Below are 27,024 nucleotides of genomic sequence, written 5' to 3' on the forward strand. Positions count from 1 at the left end.
CAGACAGACAGACGGGCAGACAGACGGGCAGACAGACGGGCAGACAGACGGGGCAGACAGACAGGCACAGGCAGACAGACAGGCACAGACAGACAGACAGACAGACAGACAGACAGACAGACAGACAGACAGACAGACGGGCAGACAGACAGACGGGCAGACGGGCAGACGGGCAGACGGGCAGACAGATGGGCAGACAGATGGGCAGACAGACAGGCAGACAGAGAGACAGACAGAGAGACAGACAGTCAGACAGATAGTCGCACAGACAGGATCATCTTCTAGACACTCCACCAGGTTTTAAGACCACCTGATACAGTGGAAGAAGGTTAAACAAGATGAGTAAATTAAACTAAAAAGATGTCTGCCACAGGTGCAGTACAGAGCAAAACATTTTGTATCAGTCCTTCGATGTAATCTAGGCTTGAATAGTTTAATGTCCTTGAATGTCTTGTTGGATGTTTGAAAAGAAGGAGTATAATGAAGATACTGCCTTTAACTTCTCTCTCTGACGTCTTGGAAAGCACCAGTAGTTCATCCTCACTAACATACACAGGCTGAGTTCCATATGGTCCTCTATTCCCTATGGACCCTGGTCAAAAGTAGAACACTACATTGGAAATAGGGTTCCATATATGGGACGAACCGTAGTGCTTTTGAACAAGTGGGTTTTGGGTTATCCTACCAGCTGTCTGCACACATCAACACTAGAGGTGACTAACTGGTGTCAACTCTCCCTCTCTCTCCCGTTGAGATGTTTAAGCAAGGGACAGAGTTATTTAATCAAGAGAAAGGGGACAGAGTTATTTAATCAAGAGACACGGGACAGAGTTATTTAATCAAGACAAGGGACAGAGTTATTTAATCAAGACAAGGGACAGAGTTATGTAATCAAGACAAGGGACATAGTTATTTAATCAAGAGAAAAGGGACAGTTATTTAATCAAGACAAGGGACAGAGTTATTTAATCAAGACAAGGGACAGAGTTATTTAATCAAGACAAGGGACAGAGTTATGTAATCAAGACAAGGGACATAGTTATTTAATCAAGACAAGGGACAGAGTTATTTAATCAAGACAAGGGACAGAGTTATGTAATCAAGACAAGGGACAGAGTTATTTAATCAAGACAAGGGACAGAGTTATTTAATCAAGACAAGGGACAGAGTTATTTAATCAAGACAAGGGACAGAGTTATTTAATCAAGACAAGGGACAGAGTTATGTAATCAAGACAAGGGACAGAGTTATTTAATCAAGACAAGGGACATAGTTATTTAATCAAGACAAGGGACAGAGTTATGTAATCAAGACAAGGGACAGAGTTATTTAATCAAGACAAGGGACAGAGTTATTTAATCAAGACACGGGACAGAGTTATTTAATCAAGACAAGGGACAGAGTTATGTAATCAAGACAAGGGACAGAGTTATTTAATCAAGACAAGGGACAGAGTTATGTAATCAAGACAAGGGACAGAGTTATTCAATCAAGACAAGGGACAGAGTTATTCAATCCAGACAAGGGACAGAGTTATTTAATCAAGACAAGGGACAGAGTTATGTAATCAAGACAAGGGACAGAGTTATGTAATCAAGACAAGGGACAGAGTTATGTAATCAAGACAAGGGACAGAGTTATGTAATCAAGACAAGGGACAGAGTTATTTAATCAAGACAAGGGACAGAGTTATGTAATCAAGACAAGGGACAGAGTTATTTAATCAAGACAAGGGACAGAGTTATGTAATCAAGACAAGGGACAGAGTTATGTAATCAAGACAAGGGACAGAGTTATTTAATCCAGACAAGGGACAGAGTTATTTAATCAAGACAAGGGACAGAGTTATTTAATCAAGACAAGGGACAGAGTTATGTAATCAAGACAAGGGACAGAGTTATGTAATCAAGACAAGGGACAGAGTTATTTAATCAAGACAAGGGACAGAGTTATTTAATCAAGACAAGGGACAGAGTTATTTAATCAAGACAAGGGACAGAGTTATGTAATCAAGACAAGGGACATAGTTATTTAATCAAGACAAGGGACAGAGTTATGTAATCAAGACAAGGGACAGAGTTATTTAATCAAGACAAGGGACAGAGTTATTTAATCAAGACAAGGGACAGAGTTATGTAATCAAGACAAGGGACATAGTTATTTAATCAAGACAAGGGACATAGTTATTTAATCAAGAGAAAAGGGACAGTTATTTAATCAAGACAAGGGACAGTGAGGGGGATAGATTATAGTAAGAGATGATGCTGCTACTGGGAGCCCCCCCCCTCAACCAACGCAAGACAGCCCCATAGCCCATAAGACACAGCCCCGGCTAGGCTCCAGCCCCTCAGTCCAAGCCCCAGCCCCTCAGTCCCAGCTAGGCCCCAGCCCCTCAGTCCCAGCTAGGCTCCAGGCCCTCAGCCCGAGCCCCATCTACGCCACAGCCCCAGCTAGGCCCCAGCCCCTCAGTCCCAGCCCCAGCTAGGCCCCAGCCCCTCAGTCCAAGCCCCAGCCCCTCAGTCCCAGCTAGGCCACAGCCCTTCAGTCCAAGCCCCAGCCCAGGCACACTGCCAAAATCAGTTGTCCCTCATTTACATTTATGCTAACCAAATATTGTATATCAGAGTTTTATATAAAACAAACAACAAATAAAGGCAGATAATCTGTTCATTGAGACTCCTTATGGCCAGCTCGGAGATGTCTGCTTTATTGTGCATTTGCCTTTTCAATGAACCATGGTTGTAATTATTAAATTATTATTAATAACAATACAACATGTTATTTACATATTTATGTATTTGTCTTTAAATTATATTCATGCATAATGTATTTATTTGTAGTAAAAATAATTTACTTTTGTGCGTTTGTTTTTCCTTGTCATTTTTTCAACTAACCTAGGTACATCACTTAACATAGTTCATAACCTACCTCCCCATGGTATGTCACTTAACATAGGTCATAACCTACCTCCCCAAGGTACATCACTTAACATAGGTCATAACCTACCTCCCCAAGGTACGTCACTTCACATAGTTCATAACCTACCTCCCCAAGGTACATCACTTAACATAGGTCATAACCTACCTCCACAAGGTACGTCACTTAACATAGTTCATAACCTACCTCCCCAAGGTATGTCACTTAGCATAGTTCATAACCTACCTCTCCACGGTACGTCACTTAACATAGTTCATAACCTGCCTCCCCACGGTACGTCACTTAACATAGTTCATAACCTACCTCCACAAGGTACGTCACTTAACATAGTTCATAACCTACCTCCCCAAGGTATGTCACTTAGCATAGTTCATAACCTACTTCCCCAAGGTACATCACTTAACACAGTTCATAACCTACCTCTCCAAGGTATGTCACTTACCATAGTTCATAACCTGCCTCCCCACGGTACGTCACTTAACATAGTTCATAACCTACCTCCCCAAGGTACGTCACTTAACATAGTTCATAACCTACCTCCCCAAGGTACATCACTTAACATAGTTCCTAACCTACCTCCCCAAGGTACGTCACTTAACATAGTTCATAACCTACCTCCACAACATAGTTCATAACCTACCTCCCCACGGTACATCACTTAACATAGTTCATAACCTACCTCCCCAAGGTACGTCACTTAACATAGTTCATAACCTACCTCTCCACGGTACGTCACTTAACATAGTTCATAACCTACCTCCACATGGTACGTCACTTAACATAGTTCATAACCTACCTCCCCAAGGTACGTCACTTAACATAGTTCATAACCTACCTCCACATGGTACGTCACTTAACATAGTTCATAACCTACCTCCACAAGGTACGTCACTTAACATAGTTATGTGACCCCAATCTAATGTTATTAAATGTTTGAACACACAGTTGCATAAACGACATCCAAATAAAATAGAGCTTGCAAGAGGAGAAACACATCTGGGACCATACTAGTAATACTTAGTGTCATTACTAACATTATCACAGTTTATGTCAAACGACTTGCATTTCAATATTCTCATTTGTGACGGAAATCGGGGATAAAATGAGAAATATGTTTGAAATAACAAATTACGATTTTTACATGTTGTTTTGTTCATAACATAATTATTCTCAACGTTTGGAAGAAGTGGTCATTTAATCCTCGTAATAAAGACAACAGAGAATTAGAAAGATAAACCATGAGTCTGGATTAAATAATCCAAAATGCATTTTGTGGATTACAAGGCTGGCGTAATCACAGAATAAACCCAGTAAAGTAAAATCTTGGAGTACCCATCCATAGAGTGAATAAAGGGATGTATATTGATGCCGGCCCGAGATTGAGGGAAACGTACACTTGTCATTTAGGAGTGCCGACACGGGGGAAAATGTACACTTGTAGAAGAGTTAGTACACTTGTAGCATTTAGAAGTGCAGGGGTAACAACTTTCATTCTTGAATTGTCTAAATAACTACTTTCATTCCTGAATTGTCTAACTGTAGAGATGCTTCCTCATTATCATTATTAGTAGTAATATCATCCAGAACTAGACATTAGTTTGGACCAGGTCAGTAGTAATATCATCAGAACTAGACAGTAGTTTGGACCAGGTCAGTAGTAATATCATCCAGAACTAGACAGTAGTTTGGACCAGGTCAGTAGTAATATCATCAGAACTAGACAGTAGTTTGGACCAGGTCAGTAGTAATATCATCCAGAACTAGACAGTAGTTTGGACCAGGTCAGTAGTAATATCATCAGAACTAGACAGTAGTTTGGACCAGGTCAGTAGTAATATCATCCAGAACTAGACAGTAGTTTGGACCAGGTCAGTAGTAATATCACCAGAACTAGACAGTAGTTTGGACCAGGTCAGTAGTAATATCATCCAGAACTAGACAGTAGTTTGGACCAGGTCAGTAGTAATATCATCAGAACTAGACAGTAGTTTGGACCAGGTCAGTAGTAATATCATCCAGAACTAGACAGTAGTTTGGACCAGGTCAGTAGTAATATCATCCAGAACTAGACAGTAGTTTGGACCAGGTCAGTAGTAATACCATCCAGAACTAGACAGTAGTTTGGACCAGGTCAGTAGTAATATCACCAGAACTAGACAGTAGTTTGGACCAGGTCAGTAGTAATATCATCAGAACTAGACAGTAGTTTGGACCAGGTCAGTGGTAATATCATCCAGAACTAGACAGTAGTTTGGACCAGGTCAGTAGTAATATCACCAGAACTAGACAGTAGTTTGGACCAGGTCAGTAGTAATATCATCCAGAACTAGACAGTAGTTTGGACCAGGTCAGTAGTAATATCATCCAGAACTAGACAGTAGTTTGGACCAGGTCAGTAGTAATATCATCAGAACTAGACAGTAGTTTGGACCAGGTCAGTAGTAATATCACCCAGAACTAGACAGTAGTTTGGACCAGGTCAGTAGTAATATCATCAGAACTAGACAGTAGTTTGGACCAGGTCAGTAGTAATATCATCAGAACTAGACAGTAGTTTGGACCAGGTCAGTAGTAATATCATCAGAACTAGACAGTAGTTTGGACCAGGTCAGTAGTAATATCACCCAGAACTAGACAGTAGTTTGGACCAGGTCAGTAGTAATATCATCAGAACTAGACAGTAGTTTGGACCAGGTCAGTAGTAATATCATCAGAACTAGACAGTAGTTTGGACCAGGTCAGTAGTAATATCACCAGAACTAGACAGTAGTTTGGACCAGGTCAGTAGTAATATCATCAGAACTAGACAGTAGTTTGGACCAGGTCAGTAGTAATATCATCCAGAACTAGACAGTAGTTTGGACCAGGTCAGTAGTAATACCATCAGAACTAGACAGTAGTTTGGACCAGGTCAGTAGTAATATCATCCAGAACTAGACAGTAGTTTGGACCAGGTCAGTAGTAATATCATCCAGAACTAGACAGTAGTTTGGACCAGGTCAGTAGTAATATCATCAGAACTAGACAGTAGTTTGGACCAGGTCAGTAGTAATATCATCAGAACTAGACAGTAGTTTGGACCAGGTCAGTAGTAATATCATCCAGAACTAGACAGTAGTTTGGACCAGGTCAGTAGTAATATCATCAGAACTAGACAGTAGTTTGGACCAGGTCAGTAGTAATATCATCAGAACTAGACAGTAGTTTGGACCAGGTCAGTAGTAATATCATCCAGAACTAGACAGTAGTTTGGACCAGGTCAGTAGTAATATCATCCAGAACTAGACAGTAGTTTGGACCAGGTCAGTAGTAATATCATCCAGAACTAGACAGTAGTTTGGACTGCCACGAGAGACTAAATCAATAGTCAAACATGGAACTCTACACTCTACACCAGGCATCACTAGAGAGCAGGGTTGAAAGAACAGTCCACGTTCAGTAATACTGTCAGACATCTACTACCATCTGGGGGGAGAGAGGAACAAACAAAGTGCTGCCTGGCGGAGAAGCAGCAGGTGGAGGGGCCGTGTCACACCACAACTTCCTGACAACTAAACCTCAAAACATGCCCTTTGCTTTGTCTGATGTCATAACTGTTTCCCCGTGGTATTGAGCTCTAGGGCCCCCAGAGGGCTAGTTAGCCTGATGTCATAACTGTTTCACAGGTCACTGAGCTCTAGGGCTCCCTGAGGGCTAGTTAGCCTGATGTAATAACCGTTTCCCAGGTTACTGAGCTCTAGGGCTCCCTGAGGGCTAGTTAGCCTGATGTCATAACCGTTTCCCAGGTTACTGAGCTATAGGGCTCCCAGAGGGCTAGTTAGCCTGATGTCATAACTGTTTCCCAGGTTACTGAGCTCTAGGGCTCCCAGAGGGCTAGTTAGCCTGATGTCATAACCGTTTCCCAGGTTACTGAGCTCTAGGGCTCCCAGAGGGCTACCATTGTCTGATGTCATAATCGTTTCCCAGGTCCTTGAGCTCTAGGGCTCCCAGAGGGCTACCTTTGTCTGATGTCATAACCGTTTCCCAGGTCACTGAGCTCTAGGGTTCCCAGAGGGCTACCTTTGTCTGATGTCATAATCGTTTCCCAGGTCCTTGAGCTCTAGGGCTCCCAGAGGGCTAGTTAGCCTGATGTCATAACCGTTTCCCAAGTCACTGAGCACTAGGGCTCCCAGAGGGCTAGTTAGCCTGATGTCATAATCGTTTCCCAGGTTACTGAGCTCTAGGGCTCCCAGAGGTCTACCTTTGTCTGATGTCATAACCGTTTCCCAGGTCCTTGAGATCTAGGGCTCCCTGAGGGCTAGTTAGCCTGATGTCATAACCGTTTCCCAGGTCACTGAGCTCTAGGGCTCCCAGAGGGCTACCATTGTCTGATTTCATAACCGTTTCCCCGTGTTATTGAGCTCTAGGGCTCCCAGAGGGCTACCTTTGTCTGATGTCATAACCGTTTTCCAGGTCACTGAGCTCTAGGGCTCCCAGAGGGCTACCTTTGTCTGATGTCATAACCGTTTCCCAGGTCACTGAGCTCTAAGGCTCCCAGAGGGCTAGTTAGCCTGATGTCATAATCGTTTCCCAGGTTACTGAGCTCTAAGGCTCCCAGAGGGCTAGTTAGCCTGGTGTCATAATCGTTTCCCAGGTTACTGAGATCTAGGGCTCCCTGAGGGCTAGTTAGCCTGATGTCATAATAATTTCCCAGGTTACTGAGCTCTAGGGCTCCCAGAGGGCTAGTTCAGCACAACATTCAGCAGGTGTAATATCACGTTGAGTGTTACTAACAAACAGCAGAGTAGAACAACGGTTTGTCAACTTTTACAATCATGTCAGCCCTCTACACAGGCCTCTCCCTAACCCTGTCGGTCCTCTACACAGGCCTCTCCCTAACCCTGTCGGTCCTCTACACAGGCCTCTCCCTAACCCTGTCAGTCCTCTACACAGTCCTCTCCCTAACCCTGTCGGCCCTCTACACAGGCCTCTCCCTGACCCTGTCGGTCCTCTACACAGGCCTCTCCCTGACCCTGTCGGTCCTCTACACAGGCCTCTCCCTGACCCTGTCGGTCCTCTACACAGGCCTCTCCCTAACCCTGTCGGTCCTCTACACAGGCCTCTCCCTAACCCTGTCGGTCCTCTACACAGGCCTCTCCCTGACCCTGTCGGTCCTCTACACAGGCCTCTCCCTGACCCTGTCGGTCCTCTACACAGGCCTCTCCCTGACCCTGTCGGTCCTCTACACAGGCCTCTCCCTGACCCTGTCGGTCCTCTACACAGGCCTCTCCCTAACCCTGTCGGTCCTCTACACAGGCCTCTCCCTAACCCTGTCGGTCCTCTACACAGGCCTCTCCCTGACCCTGTCGGTCCTCTACACAGGCCTCTCCCTAACCCTGTCGGTCCTCTACACAGGCCTCTCCCTGACACTGTCGGTCCTCTACACAGGCCTCTCCCTGACCCTGTCGGTCCTCTACACAGGCCTCTCCCTGACCCTGTCGGTCCTCTACACAGGCCTCTCCCTGGCAGATTATGTTTTCTGGGTGTCTAACGGTGTGGTCTGCTCTGGTGGTGTCTGCTCTGCTGGTGTCTGCTCTGGTGGCTAGGCCCCCGTCTCATGGCTAGGCCCCCGTCTCATGGCTAGGCCCTCGTCTCATGACTAGACCCCCGTCTCATGACAAGGCCCCCGTCTCATGACAAGTCCCCCGTCTCATGACTAGGCCCCCGTCTCATGACTAGGCCCCCGTCTCATGACTAGGCCCCGTCTCATGGCTAGGCCCCGTCTGATGACTAGACCCCGTCTCATGGCTAGACCCCGTCTCATGGCTAGACCCTGTCTCATGACTAAACCCCGTCTCATGACTAGACCCCGTCTCACGACTAGGCCCTGTCTCATGACTAGGCCCCCGTCTCATGACTAGACCCCGTCTCATGACTAGACCCCGTCTCATGACTAGACCCCGTCTCATGACTAGACCCCGTCTCATGGCTAGACCCCGTCTCATGACTAGACCCCGTCTCATGGCTAGACCCCGTCTCATGGCTAGACCACGTCTCACGACTAGGCCCTGTCTCATGGCTAGACCCCATCTCATGACTAGGCCCTAGACCCCCGTCTCACGACTAGACCCCGTCTCATGGCTAGACCCCGTCTCATGACTAGGCCCTGGACCCCCGTCTCACGACTAGACCCCGTCTCATGGCTAGGCCCCGTCTCATGGCTAGGCCCCGTCTCATGGCTAGACCCCGTCTCATGGCTAGGCCCCCGTCTCATGACAAGGCCCCCGTCTCATGACAAGTCCCCCGTCTCATGACTAGGCCCCCGTCTCATGACTAGGCCCCGTCTCATGGCTAGGCCCCGTCTGATGACTAGGCCCCCGTCTCATGACTAGACCCCGTCTCATGGCTAGACCCCGTCTCATGACTAAACCCCGTCTCATGACTAGACCCCGTCTCACGACTAGGCCCCGTCTCATGACTAGGCCCCCGTCTCATGACTAGGCCCCCGTCTCATGACTAGACCCCGTCTCATGACTAGACCCCGTCTCATGACTAGACCCCGTCTCATGACTAGAACCAGTCTCATGGCTAGACCCCGTCTCATGACTAGACCCCGTCTCATGGCTAGACCCCGTCTCATGGCTAGACCCCGTCTCACGACTAGGCCCTGTCTCATGGCTAAACCCCATCTCATGACTAGGCCCTAGACCCCCGTCTCACGACTAGACCCCGTCTCACGACTAGACCCCGTCTCATGGCTAGACCCCGTCTCATGACTAGGCCCTGGACCCCCGTCTCACGACTAGACCCCGTCTCATGGCTAGGCCCCGTCTCATGGCTAGGCCCCGTCTCATGGCTAGACCCCGTCTCATGGCTAGACCCCGTCTCATGGCTAGACCCCGTCTCATGGCTAGACCCTAGACCCCCGTCTCACGACTAGACCCCGTCTCATGGCTAGACCCCGTCTCATGACTAGGCCCTAGACCCCCGTCTCACGACTAGACCCCGTCTCATGGCTAGGCCCCGTCTCATGGCTAGGCACCGTCTCACGGCTAGACCCCGTCTCACGACTAGACCCCGTCTCATGGCTAGACCCCGTCTCATGACTAGGCCCTGGACCCCCGTCTCACGACTAGACCCCGTCTCATGGCTAGGCCCCGTCTCATGGCTAGGCCCCGTCTCATGGCTAGACCCCGTCTCATGGCTAGACCCCGTCTCATGGCTAGACCCCGTCTCATGGCTAGACCCTAGACCCCCGTCTCACGACTAGACCCCGTCTCATGGCTAGACCCCGTCTCATGACTAGGCCCTAGACCCCCGTCTCACGACTAGACCCCGTCTCATGGCTAGGCCCCGTCTCATGGCTAGGCACCGTCTCACGGCTAGACCCCGTCTCACGGCTAGACCCCGTCTCATGGCTAGACCCCGTCTCATGGCTAGACCCCGTCTCATGGCTAGACCCCGTCTCATGGCTAGACCCTAGACCCCCGTCTCACGACTAGACCCCGTCTCATGGCTAGACCCCGTCTCATGACTAGGCCCTAGACCCCCGTCTCACGACTAGACCCCCGTCTCATGGCTAGACCCCGTCTCATGGCTAGACCCCGTCTCATGGCTAGACCCCGTCTCATGGCTAGACCCCGTCTCATGACAAGACCCCGTCTCATGGCTAGACCCCGTCTCATGGATAGACCCTAGACCCCCGTCTCACGACTAGACCCCGTCTCATGGCTAGACCCCGTCTCATGACTAGGCCCTAGACCCCCGTCTCACGACTAGACCCCCGTCTCATGGCTAGACCCCGTCTCATGGCTAGACCCCGTCTCATGGCTAGACCCCGTCTCATGGCTAGACCCCGTCTCATGGCTAGACCCCGTCTCATGACTAGGCCCTAGACCCCCGTCTCACGACTAGACCCCCGTCTCATGGCTAGACCCCGTCTCATGGCTAGACCCCGTCTCATGGCTAGACCCCGTCTCATGGCTAGACCCCGTCTCATGGCTAGACCCCGTCTCATGGCTAGACCCTAGACCCCCGTCTCACGACTAGACCCCGTCTCATGGCTAGACCCCGTCTCATGACTAGGCCCTAGACCCCCGTCTCACGACTAGACCCCCGTCTCATGGCTAGACCCCGTCTCATGGCTAGACCCCGTCTCATGGCTAGACCCCGTCTCATGGCTAGACCCCGTCTCATGACAAGGCCCCGTCTCATGGCTAGCTTGGTTGTTTCCAAATGAGAATGCATCAGTACAATTGCTGTGGGAAGAAGACATCGTTCCACATCATAACGTGTGTTCTCTATCCTGACAGGAGACTTCACACACAAAACAGTCCAACAGATCCTCAACATATTGTCTGCTGACTGTCTCCATTTCAAGGCTATTTCTTGATTAAAACAGAAAATACTACAATGATAATCAAATAGCCTTATGCCTAACAAAATGTAAACAACTATATCTAAGTAGCTATTCCCCAGGTCGTTCCTGTAAATGAGAATGTGTGTTTCCAGTCAACTTGCTGGGTAAAATAAGGGTAAAATGAAAAAATTAAATGAATAAATATATTCAAATGATGTCCTTGGATTTGTTTTAGCATCTTTCAAAGAATGTTACATTCCCCAATGTATGAACTCAATGACTCCAAGCACTAAAATTAGATGGTTATCAAAAATACTGACAGTATTCCATCTAACCTGCTTCCCAAATCCCACCCTACTCCCTGTATAGTGCACTACAGTTGACCATGGCCACTCAAAAGTAGTGCACTATATAGGGAATAGGTTGGCAATTTTGTATTTCAGACTCAATGTATTCATATTGTACATTATATCAGGGTACAAACACCCATTGTCTACAGAATGTAAACCAGGTGCTTTCTTACTTTTCTGTTGTTATCAACTGTAAGATCTACTTCCTGTTGTCAATGTTCCATCTGACTGCCTGTATCTGAAATGGCACCCTATTCAATAAGTAGTGCACTACAGGGCCTATTGACTCTGGTCGAAAGTAGTGCACTATATAGGGAACAGGGTACCGTTTGGGACACATACCTTGCACTATAAATATGCCTTGTGGGTTGAGGAACAAACAATCAAGAGATAATGATGCTCTTCACTATATTTACATGAGTTGGAGATTCGTTCCTAGTTAAATAAAGATTGAATAACAAATTATTTAAAAAAAAAATACATTTAAAAAAAAAACTGCATATGGATCTTAACATGATGACTATGAAGGATTATCAAAGGATAAATGTTTAGCAGCCAAAAACGTGATTGGTTGTGATTCCAAGTTGATTCTCCAATCAGAGATGGTCTAAAATGATGAAGGAAATAGGAGTCTAGGAGGAGGAGTCATGTGTGGACCTGTGAGTCATCAATATGAGCATGTCTGTCTGCACGACCGTTAGTCACCGTTGTCACGTTCCTGACCTTAGTTCCTTGGTTCAGTCTTTGTTTAGTTGGTCAGGACGTGAGCTGGGTGGGTTATCTATATGTTGTGTTTCTATGTTGGTTTTGTCGTTTGGCCTAATATGGTTCTCAATCAGAGGCAGGTGTTTGTCATTGTCTCTGATTGGGAACCATATTAAGGTAGCCTGTTTGCACTGTTGGTTTGCGGGTGATTGTTTTCTGTCTTTGTGTTCTGCACCAGATAGGAATGTTTTCTCATTTATTGTTTTGTAGCTTGTAGTGTTCACATTATTTTTCTTTATTAAATCTATTTATTTATTATTTATAATAAATAATATATATATATATAATTTATTAAATGAACACTGCGTTTTGGTCCTCTCCTTCATCCCAGGAAGAAAACCGTTACAACTGTGGATAAAATATGCTGAAATGGCAAACACATCTAACAATGAATTACATAGAGAACAGGGCATACAAGGTGTGACCCATGACACTAACATCACCACCACAACAAACTCTCACCAAAACCAAACAGCACCACCATGTCACCAACATGTAGCTGTAGAGCAGTGTTTATACCCTGTAATGTAGTGGCTGTAGAGCGGTGTTTATACCCTGTAATGTAGTGGCTGTAGAGCGGTGTTTATACCCTGTAATGTAGTGGCTGTAGAGCGGTGTTTATACCCTGTAATGTAGTGGCTGTAGAGCGGTGTTTATACCCTGTAATGTAGTGGCTGTAGAGCGGTGTTTGTACCCTGTAATGTAGTGGCTGTAGAGCGGTGTTTACACCCTGTAATGTAGTGGCTGTAGAGCGGTGTTTATACCCTGTAATGTAGTGGCTGTAGAGCGGTGTTTATACCCTGTAATGTAGTGGCTGTAGAGCGGTGTTTATACCCTGTAATGTAGTGGCTGTAGAGCGGTGTTTATACCCTGTAATGTAGTGGCTGTAGAGCGGTGTTTATACCCTGTAATGTAGTGGCTGTAGAGCGGTGTTTATACCCTGTAATGTAGTGGCTGTAGAGCGGTGTTTATACCCTGTAATGTAGTGGCTGTAGAGCGGCGTTTACACCCTGTAATGTAGTGGCTGTAGAGCGGTGTTTATACCCTGTAATGTAGTGGCTGTAGAGCGGTGTTTAAACCCTGTAATGTAGTGGCTGTAGAGCGGTGTTTATACCCTGTAATGTAGTGGCTGTAGAGCGGTGTTTATACCCTGTAATGTAGTGGCTGTAGAGCGGTGTTTACACCCTGTAATGTAGTGGCTGTAGAGCGGTGTTTATACCCTGTAATGTAGTGGCTGTAGAGCGGTGTTTATACCCTGTAATGTAGTGGCTGTAGAGCGGTGTTTATACCCTGTAATGTAGTGGCTGTAGAGCGGTGTTTATACCCTGTAATGTAGTGGCTGTAGAGCGGTGTTTATACCCTGTAATGTAGTGGCTGTAGAGCGGTGTTTATACCCTGTAATGTAGTGGCTGTAGAGCGGTGTTTACACCCTGTAATGTAGTGGCTGTAGAGCGGTGTTTACACCCTGTAATGTAGTGGCTGTAGAGCGGTGTTTATACCCTGTAATGTAGTGGCTGTAGAGCGGTGTTTATACCCTGTAATGTAGTGGCTGTAGAACGGTGTTTATACCCTGTAATGTAGCGGTTTATTAAACATGATTCAACTCCAGGCCATACCCTCTCCATTCTTAGAGAAATATGATTTCAGCTGAGAGAGGGGTAGCTCTGTGATACTGAACAGTTTTAAATATGTATTTGACCTTGAACGTGACTGCAATGGGGTGGAGATGGGTCAAAGAGAGTATAATCCAAGGCTATAAATGGTACTTTGCTTACAGAGATACAGTAATTGGGATGAAAGGACTACTACGTCACCGAAGGAGATAAGACACCGTAGAGGGAATAACATTTGACTGAAGGAGAGAGATAATTCAGAACGCAGCCACAGACCAAGCACAGTACCACTATCATGGTGTGTGTGTGTGTGTGTGTGTGTGTGTGTGTGTGTGTGTGTGTGTGTGTGTGTGTGTGTGTGTGTGTGTGTGTGTGTGCGTGCGTGCGTGCGTGCGTGCGTGCGTGCGTGCGTGCGTGCGTGCGTGCGTGCGTGCGTGCGTGCGTATCTGGGGGAATTCCTGTTACCGTGTGGTCAGAGTCAAAATATAGATATTATGCAAGGCAGTCTGAGGGCAGTCTGAGGGCAGTCTGAAGGCAGTCTGAGGGCAGTCTGAAGGCAGTCTGAAGGCAGTCTGAGGGCAGTCTGAGGGCAGTCTGAGGGCAGTCTGAGGGCAGTCTGAAGGCAGTCTGAGGGCAGTCTGAGGGCAGTCTGAGGGCAGTCTGAAGGCAGTCTGAGGGCAGTCTGAAGGCAGTCTGAAGGCAGTCTGAAGGCAGTCTGAGGGCAGTCTGAAGGCAGTCTGAAGGCAGTCTGAGGGCAGTCTGAAGGCAGTCTGAGGGCAGTCTGAGGGCAGTCTGAAGGCAGTCTGAGGGCAGTCTGAGGGCAGTCTGAAGGCAGTCTGAGGGCAGTCTGAGGGCAGTCTGAGGGCAGTCTGAGGGCAGTCTGAAGGCAGTCTGAGGGCAGTCTGAAGGCAGTCTGAAGGCAGTCTGAGGGCAGTCTGAGGGCAGTCTGAGGGCAGTCTGAGGGCAGTCTGAGGCAGTCTGAGGGCAGTCTGAAGGCAGTCTGAGGGCAGTCTGAGGGCAGTCTGAAGGCAGTCTGAAGGCAGTCTGAGGCAGTCTGAGGGCAGTCTGAGGCAGTCTGAGGGCAGTCTGAGGGCAGTCTGAGGGCAGTCTGAGGGCAGTCTGAGGCAGTCTGAGGACAGTCTGAGGGCAGTCTGAGGACAGTCTGAAGGCAGTCTGAGGGCAGTCTGAGGGCAGTCTGAGGACAGTCTGAGGGCAGTCTGAAGGCAGCCTGAGGGCAGTCTGAAGGCAGTCTGAGGACAGTCTGAGGGCAGTCTGAGGACAGTCTGAGGGCAGTCTGAAGGCAGTCTGAGGGCAGTCTGAAGGCAGTCTGAGGCAGTCTGAGGGCAGTCTGAAGGCAGTCTGAAGGCAGTCTGAAGGCAGTCTGAGGCAGTCTGAAGGCAGTCTGAGGCAGTCTGAAGGCAGTCTGAGGACAGTCTGAAGGCAGTCTGAGGACAGTCTGAGGGCAGTCTGAAGGCAGTCTGAAGGCAGTCTGAAGGCAGTCTGAGGCAGTCTGAGGGCAGTCTGAGGCAGTCTGAAGGCAGTCTGAGGACAGTCTGAAGGCAGTCTGAGGACAGTCTGAGGGCAGTCTGAAGGCAGTCTGAAGGCAGTCTGAAGGCAGTCTGAGGCAGTCTGAGGGCAGTCTGAGGACAGTCTGAGGGCAGTCTGTTTGAGGTAATATGTTTCAAAAGGAAAAGTCTGAGTTCTGGTTTGACTGTGTTAATTAACCAGTCACATGACTGTTAGTTTAACCATTAGCAGAAGTGTGAACCACAAAGGCCCAGGAAACCGTAGCAGCGAGAGACAGACTCAGCGATGCTTCCTGAAGGGCCTGCCCCTTACTGGAAGATAAAGAACCACATTCGCAGGCTTTGTCCCAAATGGCACCCTAGGCCCTGGTCAAAAGCAGGGCACTAGATAGGGAATAGTGCTCTGGTCAAAAGCAGGGCACTAGATAGGGAATAGTGCTCTGGTCAAAAGTAGTGCACTAGATAGATAATAGGGTGCCATTGGGCATGCCGATACAGAGGAGGGCTACGGTTCCAGAACCTCCGTGTACTACCGCCATTGGTTGAAAAAAAAAAAAAAATAGGACCCTTAGTAATTTACGTTAAAGAGGAAGCTGAATGCCGTTACTGAGACATTTTCTGTTGACCATCAAACGTCACGTTCGAGTGATGCGCGTGCAACCCGCCATCAAAACGCTCCGTAGCAGGATAACTGACGCTGACGTCAGGACCTTGACGGGACTGACCGCTATAGCTACGCTCTACAACTATGTTATTCTTCTTTATCGAGCTTCTGTTTGGGGATATTTCAACCTTGCCTCGCTGGCTTGTTAACTTCTACGGAATCAATCCTCTGAGGACGTCTGCGACGTTGTAGACGATAAATATCTGATTACGTCTTTCTTAACTTCTACGACCTGTATTTGAAGTTGCATGTGATTATTTTAGTTCACACACCTATCTATGCTGACTGAACGATTCTTTAGTTCACACACCTATCCATGCTGACTGAACGAGTCTTTAGTTCACACACCTATTCATGCTGACTGAACGATTCTTTAGTTCACACACCTATCTATGCTGACTGAACGATTCTTTACTTCACACACCTATCCATGCTGACTGAACGATTCTTTAGTTCACACACCTATCCATGCTGACTGAACGATTCTTTAGTTCACACACCTATCCATGCTGACTGAACGATTCTTTAGTTCACACACCTATCTATGCTGACTGAACGATTCTTTAGTTCACACACCTATCCATGCTGACTGAACGATTCTTTAGTTCACACACCTATCTATGCTGACTGAACGATTCTTTAGTTCACACACCTATCTATGCTGACTGAACGATTCTTTACTTCACACACCTATCCATGCTGACTGAACGATTCTTTAGTTCACACACCTATCTATGCTGACTGAACGATTCTTTAGTTCACACACCTATCCATGCTGACTGAACGATTCTTTAGTTCACACACCTATCCATGCTGACTGAACGATTCTTTAGTTCACACACCTATCTATGCTGACTGAACGATTCTTTAGTTCACACACCTATCCATGCTGACTGAACGATTCTTTAGTTCACACACCTATCCATGCTGACTGAACGATTCTTTAGTTCACACACCTATCCATGCTGACTGAACGATTCTTTAGTTCACACACCTATCTATGCTGACTGAACGATTCTTTAGTTCACACACCTATCTATACTGACTGAACGATTCTTTACTTCACACACCTATCCATGCTGACTGAACGATTCTTTAGTTCACACACCTATCTATGCTGACTGAACGATTCTTTAGTTCACACACCTATCCATGCTGACTGAACGATTCTTTATTTTATCCCTGTGTAAATGCCTCTAACTTTAAAATATACAACAAAATCCCTCCTTACAGATACCATACTTTAATATTTTGTCTCAATGATTAGCTGTAGGCCTTACACAGTGTAGATTTATACTCCGGACTCTGACATTGCTCGTCCTAATATGTATAGGCCCTGATCTAACCTGTTGAGGATGGGGGCGCTGTTGTGACTATTTATGCTAATCGTGTAATTTTTGAAACGGCTTCCCACAAAATCCTTGATCGTACAATATGCATATTATTATTATTATTGGATAGAAAACAGTCTATAGTTTCTATAGGAGTTGAAATTTTGTCTCTAAGTGGAACAGAGCCCATTCTACAGCAATTTCCCTGACATGGAGTCAGATTTCAGAAATTTTGGCCCCTGATCTGGAGTCAGTTAAAAGGGCACTGTTATTGCTATGAGTATACGGACACTGCTTACGTCTTCCCCTGGATGCCTTTACGTGATGACGATTTGAATGGGGTCGATTGCGCGTTCACAGGCACTACAAATTAAAAAACCCTGAGGCTAGTCACTCTTTTGGAGCTGCGTCATGCGCCTAGAGGACACCGACCCGCACCTGTTCCAAGCATTAGTGGAGGGAGTAATATTACTCGGGTCATGTTTCTACTCATTATGGGAGTTAAAAACATCATAAGGTAGTTAATTTAAAGCGTTTTATAGCAATTTATATCCGTTTAGTGCGATTTTGGGACATTTATTTCTGAAACGCTGTGAATTGCTGGGCACGCTTCCAGTTCATCCCGAACGCAGTTGGCATTTCCACATGGCAAGAGGACAGCTTTCCACCAAAAGACGATTACTCCCAAGAAAGGATCCTTTGCCCAAGATACTGATGGAAGAACAGCTCAAAGTAGGACATTTTTATTATGATAAATCGTGTTTCTGTCGAAAAATGTTAGTGGCTTAGGACGCCATGTTTTTTGACGTAGCTTCGCTTGGCGCAAACTGTATTGAAAAGTAAGGATAAATTAAAAAATGTAATTCCGCAATTGTATTAAGAATTAAATTGTCTATCAATCCCTGTCCACCCTATATTTTTTAGTCACGTTTATGAGTATTTATGTATAAGAGTAGATCACTGTCTAAGTGGCGCACGGACATTTTCTCACCAGCTTGGCTACATTTCACATTGTCTAACCATGATTTTGGTGGCTAAATATAAACATTTTCGATCAAACTCTATATGGATTGTGTAATATGATGTTACAGGAGTGTCATCTGAAGAATTCTGAGAAGGTTAGTGAAAAAATTAATATATTTTGGCGATGTTGACTTTTATCGCTCACTTTGGCTAGAATCAATGATGGGCTGCTATGTGCTATGTGCTATGCTAATATAACGATTTATTGTGTTTTCGCTGTAAGACACTTAGAAAATCTGAAATATTGTCTGTATTCACAGGATCTGTGTCTTTCGATTAGTGTATGCTGTGTATTTTTACGAAATGTTTGATGATTAGTAAGTAGGTAAACACGTTGCTCAATGTAGTTTTTCTAGTCCATTTGTGACGGTGGTTGCAATTGTAACCTATGCCATCTACCTGAAATATGCACTTTTTTCTAACAAAACCTATCCCATACCATAAATATGTTATCAGACTGTCATCTGATGAGTTTTTTTCTTGGTTAGGGGCTATACATATCTTAGTTTAGCCGAATTGGTGATAGCTACTGGTGTTGGTGGACAAATAAAAGATGGTGGATTATGCTAATGTGTTTTTAGGTAATAGATGTACATCTTTACATATTGTGTCTTCCCTGTAAAACATTTTAAAAATCGGACATGTTGGCTGGATTCACAAGATCCACCCTCATCCTAGACAGGCTAAACGTGTCCAGGTGGATTGGAAGGCCCTGATCTAAACATGTCCAGGTAGATTGGAAGGTCCTGATCTAGACATGTCCAGGTAGATTGGAAGGTCCTGATCTAGACATGTCCAGGTGGATTGGAAGGTCTCTAAACATGTCCAGGTGGATTGGAAGGTCCTGATCTAGACATGTCCAGGTGGATTGGAAGGTCCTGATCTAGACATGTCCAGGTGGATTGGAAGGCCCTGATCTAAACATGTCCAGGTGGATTGGAAGGCCCTGATCTAAACATGTCCAGGTGGATTGGAAGGTCTCTAAACATGTCCAGGTGGATTGGAAGGTCCTGATCTAGACATGTCCAGGTGGATTGGAAGGTCCTGATCTAGACATGTCCAGGTAGATTGGAAGGTCCTGATCTAAACATGTCCAGGTGGATTGGAAGGTCCTGATCTAAACATGTCCAGGTGGATTGGAAGGTCCTGATCTAAACATGTCCAGGTGGATTGGAAGGTCCTGATCTAGACATGTCTCCAGGTGGATTGGAAGGTCTCTAGACATGTCCCGGTGAATTGGAAGGTCCTGATCTAAACATGTCCAGGTAGATTGGAAGGTCCTGATCTAAACATGTCCAGGTGGATTGGAAGGTCCTGATCTAAACATGTCCTATGTACAGTGGCTTGCGAAAGTCTTCACCCCCCTTGGCATTTTTCCTATTTTGTTGTTGTTTGAAGATACAAAATATGTTTTATTGTGAAACAAATAAGAAATAAAACAAAAAAAAATGAAAACTTGGGCGTGCATAACTATTCACCCCCAAAGTCAATACTTTGTTGAGACATATTTTGTAGGAATTACAGCTGCAAGTCTCTTGGGGTATGTCTCTATAAGCTTGGCACATCTAGCCACTGGGATTTTTGCCCATTCTTCAAGGCAAAACTGCTCCAGCTCCTTCAAGTTGGGTGGGTTCTGCTGGTGTACAGCAATCTTTAAGTCATACCACAGATTCTCAATTGGATTGAGGTCTGGGCTTTGACTAGGCCATCCCAAGATATTTATATGTTTCCCCTTAAACCACTCGAGTGTTGCTTTAGCAGTATGCTTAGGGTCATTGCCCTGCTGAAAGGTGAACCTCCGCCACAGTCTCAAATCTCTGGAAGACTGAAACAGGTTTCCATCAAGAATTTCCCTGTATTTAGCGCCATCCATCATTCCTTCAATTCTGACCAGTTTCCCAGTCCCTGCTGATGAAAAACATCCCCACAGCATGATGCTGCCACCACCATGCTTGGTATTCTCGGGGTTGTGAGAGCTGTTGGGTTTGCGCCAGACATAACATTTTCCTTGATGGTCAAAAAGCTCAATTTTAGTCTCATCTGACCAGAGTACCTTCTTCCATATGTTTGGGGAGTCTCCCACATGCCATTTGGCGAACACCAAACGTGTTTGCTTATTTTTTTCTTTAAGCAATGGATTTTTTCTGGCCACTCTCTCGTTGGCTGGCCCTCGCTTCATATTCGTCGCCAAACCCACTGGCTCCAGGTCAACTATAAGTCTTTGCTAGGTAAAGCCCCGCCGTATCTCAGTTTACTGGTCACCATAGCAGCACCCACCCATTGCACCCGCTCCAGCAGGTATATCTCTCTGGTCATCCCCAAAGACAATTCCTCCTTTGGCCTCCTTTCCTTCCAGTTGTCTGCTGCCAATGACAGGAACGAACTGCAAAAATCACTAAAGCTGGAGACTCATATCTCCCTCACTAGCTTTAAGCACCAGCTGTCAGAGCAGCTCACAGATCACTGCACCTGTACATAGCCCATCTGTAAATAGGCCATCAAACAACCTCATCCCTATACTGTTATTTATTTATTTTGCTCCGTTGCACCCCAGTATCTCTACTTGCACATTCATCTTCTGCACATCTATCCCTCCAGTGTTTAATTGCTATATTGTAATTATTTCGCCACTATGGCCTATTTATTGCCTTACCTCCCTTATCCTACCTCATTTGCACACACTGTATATAGACTTGTTCTATTGTGTTATTGACTGTACGTTGGTTTATCCCATGTGTAACTGTGTTGTTATTTGTGTCACACTGCTATGCTTTATCTTGGCCAGGTCGCAGTTGTAAATGAGAACTTGTTCTCAACTGGCCTAACTGGTTAAATAAAGGTTAAACAAATAAAATAAAAATGCATCTCACATCTAAAGCCACAGAAACCTGCTCTGAGGAAGTCAGTCTCCCGTTTGCTTAAGAGTCAAATCCTTTCCAAATGCTCTACACAAAGCTTTCAGAACAAACTGGTTTGACTTTGGCGGTTGATTCATTTCCTCTATAGAAAAGTAATATTAGGTAAACGATGCTGCTACTGTCTATTATCTATCCTGTTACCTAGTCACTTTATTCCTAGTTATATCTACATATATACCTCAATTACCTTGTTCCCCTGCACATTGACTCAGTACTGGTATCCTGTGTATATAGCCATGTTATTACCTCATACCCTGCACATTGACTCAGTACTGGTTCCCTGTGTATATAGCCATGTTATTACCTCATACCCTGCACATTGACTCAGTACTGGTTCCCTGTGTATATAACCATGTTATTACCTTGTTTCCCTGCACATTGACTCAGTACTGGTTCCCTGTGTATATAGCCATGTTATTACCTCATACCCTGCACATTGACTCAGTACTGGTTCCCTGTGTATATAGCCATGTTATTACCTCATACCCTGCACATTGACTCAGTACTGGTTCCCTGTGTATATAGCCATGTTATTACCTCATACCCTGCACATTGACTCAGTACTGGTTCCCTGTGTATATAGCCATGTTATTACCTCATACCCTGCACATTGACTCAGTACTGGTTCCCTGTGTATATAACCATGTTATTACCTTGTTTCCCTGCACATTGACTCAGTACTGGTTCCCTGTGTATATAACCATGTTATTACCTTGTTTCCCTGCACATTGACTCAGTACTGGTTCCCTGTGTCTTTAGCCAAGTTATCGTTACTCATTGTGTATTAATTATAACTTTTATTATTGTGTGTTATTACTTTTCTCCTGTATTTCTTTCCCTCTGCACATTTCTTGATATTTGCATTACCATGTAATTAATTAAGGCAACTCTATTTTGGTATTTTTCAACAGATTTAAAAAGATGAATTCAAGGTCTGAGTTTTTTTTTCGTTTTGTTTACACAGCCCTTGGATTTCTTTCATGTTGAAAGATAGGAGTATGGTGTTGTCTTTCATATAAGGTCATGGAAAGGTCATGTAAAGGTCATGTGAAGCATGGGTTGGATTGTAAAAAAACGCTACGGTAGCCAATCACAGCTCACGGGGGAGCTGGACAGAAAACGGTTGAGTTCGCTACATATTACAATCAAAAATCTGTATTTGGGCTCAGCCTCCTGGATAGGAGTCAGTACTGGGGCTACATAGGAGGTCTCAGCCTCCTGGATAGGAGTCAGTACTGGGGCTACATAGTAGGTCTCAGCCCCTGGATAGGAGTCAGTACTGGGGCTACATAGGAGGTCTCAGCCTCTGGATAGGAGTCAGTACTGGGGCTACATAGGAGGTCTCAGCCTCCTGGATAGGAGTCAGTACTGGGGCTACATAGTAGGTCTCAGCCCCTGGATAGGAGTCAGTACTGGGGCTACATAGGAGGTCTCAGCCTCTGGATAGGAGTCAGTACTGGGGCTACATAGGAGGTCTCAGCCTCCTGGATAGGAGTCAGTACTGGGGCTACATAGGAGGTCTCAGCCTCTGGATAGGAGTCAGTACTGGGGCTACATAGGAGGTCTCAGCCTCTGGATAGGAGTCAGTACTGGGGCTACATAGGAGGTCTCAGTCCCTGGATAGGAGTCAGTACTGGGGCTACATAGGAGGTCTCAGCCCCTGGATAGGAGTCAGTACTGGGGCTACATAGGAGGTTAATGACCCCTGGATAGGAGTCAGTACTGGGGCTACATAGGAGGTCTCAGCCCCTGGATAGGAGTCAGTACTGGGGCTACATAGGAGGTTAAAGCCCCCTGGATAGGAGTCAGTACTGGGGCTACATAGGAGGTTAAAGCCCCCTGGATAGGAGTCAGTACTGGGGCTACATAGGAGGTCTCAGCCTCTGGATAGGAGTCAGTACTGGGGCTACATAGGAGGTCTCAGCCTCTGGATAGGAGTCCGTACTGGGGCTACATAGGAGGTTAAAGCCCCCTGGATAGGAGACAGTACTGGGGCTACATAGGAGGTCTCAGCCCCTGGATAGGAGTCAGTACTGGGGCTACATAGGAGGTCTCAGCCTCTGGATAGGAGTCAGTACTGGGGCTACATAGGAGATTAAAGCCCCCTGGATAGGAGTCAGTACTGGGGCTACACAGGAGGTCTCCACCCCTGGATAGGAGTCAGTACTGGGGCTACATAGGAGGTCTCAGCCTCTGGATAGGAGTCAGTACTGGGGCTACATAGGAGGTCTCAGCCCCTGGATAGGAGTCCGTACTGGGGCTACATAGGAGGTCTCAGTCCTTGGATAGGAGTCAGTACTGGGGCTACATAGGAGGTTAAAGCCCCCTGGATAGGAGTCAGTACTGGGGCTACATAGGAGGTCTCAGCCTCCTGGATAGGAGTCAGTACTGGGGCTATATAGGTCTCAGCCTCTGGATAGGAGTCAGTACTGGGGCTACATAGGAGGTCTCAGCCTCTGGATAGGAGTCAGTACTGGGGCTACATAGGAGGTCTCAGCCTCTGGATAGGAGTCAGTACTGGGGCTACATAGGAGGTCTCAGCCTCCTGGATAGGTGTCAGTACTGGGGCTACATAGGAGGTTAATGACCCCTGGATAGGAGTCAGTACTGGGGCTACATAGGAGGTTAATGACCCCTGGATAGGAGTCAGTACTGGGGCTACATAGGAGGTCTCAGCCCCTGGATACAATAAAAAAACAATCTAACTTTATTGTCCACAGGCACAGCGAACAACGGAAATGAATATTCCGTTCCCTTAATTTCCCAACTCCCCAGACACACCACACAGATATACAGTAGAAAAGAGCACAGGCTGCCGTGCACCACCCCCTGGATGGAGAGTATGTTGTGGGGTTAAGGGCCTTGATCAAGGGCCCAACGCTAGGGGGGCGTTGTTAGGATATGAACCCAGGAGCTCTCCAGTTGCTAGATCAATTTCCCCCCCTTTCTTTCCCCCAGCGCCCGGCCGGATTTGAACAGGCAACCTTTCGTCTACAGGCCCAAGTCCTACCACCCTGTTTGACCCTTGATTGTGGCCAACGAACGCTTCAGTTTCTCCTGCGACGCATGCACCCTTTTAGCACCACTTGCTGTATGAAGCACGTACCAGCTATTAGTGTCTGAAGCCCCTGCCATCTCTTACCTCCAGCAGGGTCAATGGGGTCTCCCAGCTTGTAGGGGTTGAATTGGGGCTTCGGGGCCACCACAGGGCCAAACTTCTTAGGGGTCTGATTCTGGGAAACAGAGATACTATGGACGCCCATGGCAGGGGTGGTCTCCATCCGGGCTGTCACCTGAACCTCTCCTTCACCGGACCACATGCTTCTACAGAGGACAAGGAAGAGAAGAGGAGGAAGAGGAGGGTTAAGACATAGTGTTCAGATGTCATAGTTTACAACGGTTCTGCAGAGGAAGAGGAGGAAGAGGAGGGTGGGGAAAGGAAGAAGAGGAGAGGAAGAGTTAAGACAGGTAATAGTCCCTAAGTCAAAATGGTTCTGCAGAGGAAGAGGAGGAAGAGGAGGATGGGGAAAGGAAGAGGAGGAGAGGAAGAGTTAAGACAGGTAAAAGTCCCTAAGTCAAAATGGTTCTGCAGAGGAAGAGGAGGATGGGGAAAGGAAGAAGAGGAGAGGAAGAGTTAAGACAGGTAAAAGTACCTAAGTCAAAATGGTTCTGCAGAGGAAGAGGAGGAAGAGGAGGAGAGGAAGAGTTAACAGCCAGGTGATACAGAACATACACTATATATACATACAGCAGTATGAGGACACCCCTTCAAAACAGTGGATTCAGCTATTTCAGTCACACCCGTTGCTGACAGGTGTATTAAATCAAGCACACAGCCATGCAATCTCCATAGACAAACATTGTCAGTAGAATGGCCTGTACTGAAGAGCTCAGTGGCTTTCAACATGGCACCGTCATTATTATTCTACCTTTATTTCAACAAGGAACACAGACTGAGACCTCTTTTACAGCTGGGCCCGGCATATACATGTTTACACATACAGTTTAGGTACAACGATTTAAAAAAACTAAACAAGACAAACAAAACGATCACAGATAATACAAAAAAATATATAAAAATAAATAAATATTAATAATAAAAAATTGACTTTTTAAATAAAATCATAAGATGCCACCATTCCAACAAGTCAGTATATCAAATGGCTGCCCTGCTAGAGCTGCACCGGTCAACTGTAAGTGCTGTTATTGTGAAGTGGAAACGGCTAGCATCAACAACGACTCAGCCGCCAAGCAGACCAACTGGCAAGTGTCTTCACTGACATTTTCAACCTCTCCCTGACCGAGTCTGTAATACCTACATGTTTCAAGCAGACCATCATATTCCCAGTGCCCAAGAACACCAAGGTAACCTGCCTAAATGACTACCGACCCGTAGCACTCACATCTGTAGCCATGAAGTGCTTTGAAAGGCTGGTCATGGCTCACATCAACACCATTATCCCAGAAACCCTAGACCCACTCCAATTAGAATACCGCCCCAACAGATCCACAGATGATGCAATCTCTATTGCACTCCACACTGCCCTTTCCCACCTGGACAAAAGGAACACCTATGTGAGAATGCTGTTCATTGACTACAGCTCAGCGTTCAACACCATAGTGCCCTCAAAGCTCATCACTAAGCTAAGGACCCTGGGACTAAACACCTCCATCTGCAACTGGATCCTGGACTTCCCGACGTGCCGCCCACCAGGTGGTTAGGGTAGGTAACAACACATCCGCCACGCTGATCCTCAACACGGGGGCCCCTCAGGGGTGCGTGCTTAGTCCCCTCCTCTACTCCCTGTTCACCCATGACTGCGTGGCCAAACACGACTCCAACACCATCATTAAGTTTGATGACAACACAACAGTGGTAGGCCTGATCACCAACAATGATGAGACAGCCTACAGGGAGGAGGTCAGAGACCCGGCAGTGTGGTGCCAGGACAACAACCTCTCCCTCAACGTGATCAAGACAAAGGAGCTGATCGTGGACTACAGGAAAAGGAGGACCGAACAGGCCCCCATTCTCATCGACTGGGGCTGTAGTGGAACGCATCGAGAGTTTCAAGTTCCTTGTTGTCCACATCACCAACAAACTATCATGGTCCAAACACACCAAGACAGTCGTATAGAGGGCACGACAACACCTTTTCCCTCTCAAGAGACTGAAAAGATTTGGCATGGGTCCCCAGATCCTCAAAATGTTCTAGAGCTGCACCATTGAGAGCATCCTGACCGGTTGCATCACCGCCTGGTATGGAAAGGCGCTACAGAGGTTAGTGCGTACAGCCCAGCACATCACTTAGGCCAAGCTTCCTGCCATCCAGGACCTCTATACCAGGCGGTGTCAGAGGAAGACCCAAGTCATAGACTGTTCTCTCTGCTACCGCACAGCAAGCGGTACCGGAGTGCCGTGTCTAGGTCCAAAAGGCTCCTTAACCGCTTCTACCCCCCCAACCATAAGACTGCTGAACAATTAATCAAATGGTCACCTGAACTATTTAAATTGACCCCCCCCCCCCCCCCCCCCACATTTGTTTTGTACACTGCTGT

The 27,024-nt window shown here is 46.5% G+C and overlaps 1 protein-coding gene across 5 annotated transcripts in view; it reads right to left on the reverse strand.

Annotated features, from left to right (window-relative positions):
* LOC129842243 (lipoma-preferred partner homolog) overlaps positions 1–27,024 on the reverse strand; it is a 650,654-nt gene that overhangs the window by 415,573 nt on the left and 208,057 nt on the right. For all 5 annotated transcript variants that reach the window (XM_055910714.1, XM_055910711.1, XM_055910715.1 and 2 more), the window contains one exon: positions 24,608–24,789. In XM_055910714.1, coding sequence (XP_055766689.1) covers positions 24,608–24,785 — 178 coding nt within the window. In that variant the 5' untranslated portion in view covers positions 24,786–24,789. The remainder of the gene's footprint in view (positions 1–24,607; positions 24,790–27,024) is intronic.

The sequence above is a fragment of the Salvelinus fontinalis genome, unplaced genomic scaffold, assembly GCF_029448725.1.
Source record: "Salvelinus fontinalis isolate EN_2023a unplaced genomic scaffold, ASM2944872v1 scaffold_0025, whole genome shotgun sequence".
Classification (NCBI taxonomy): Eukaryota; Metazoa; Chordata; class Actinopteri; order Salmoniformes; family Salmonidae; genus Salvelinus; species Salvelinus fontinalis.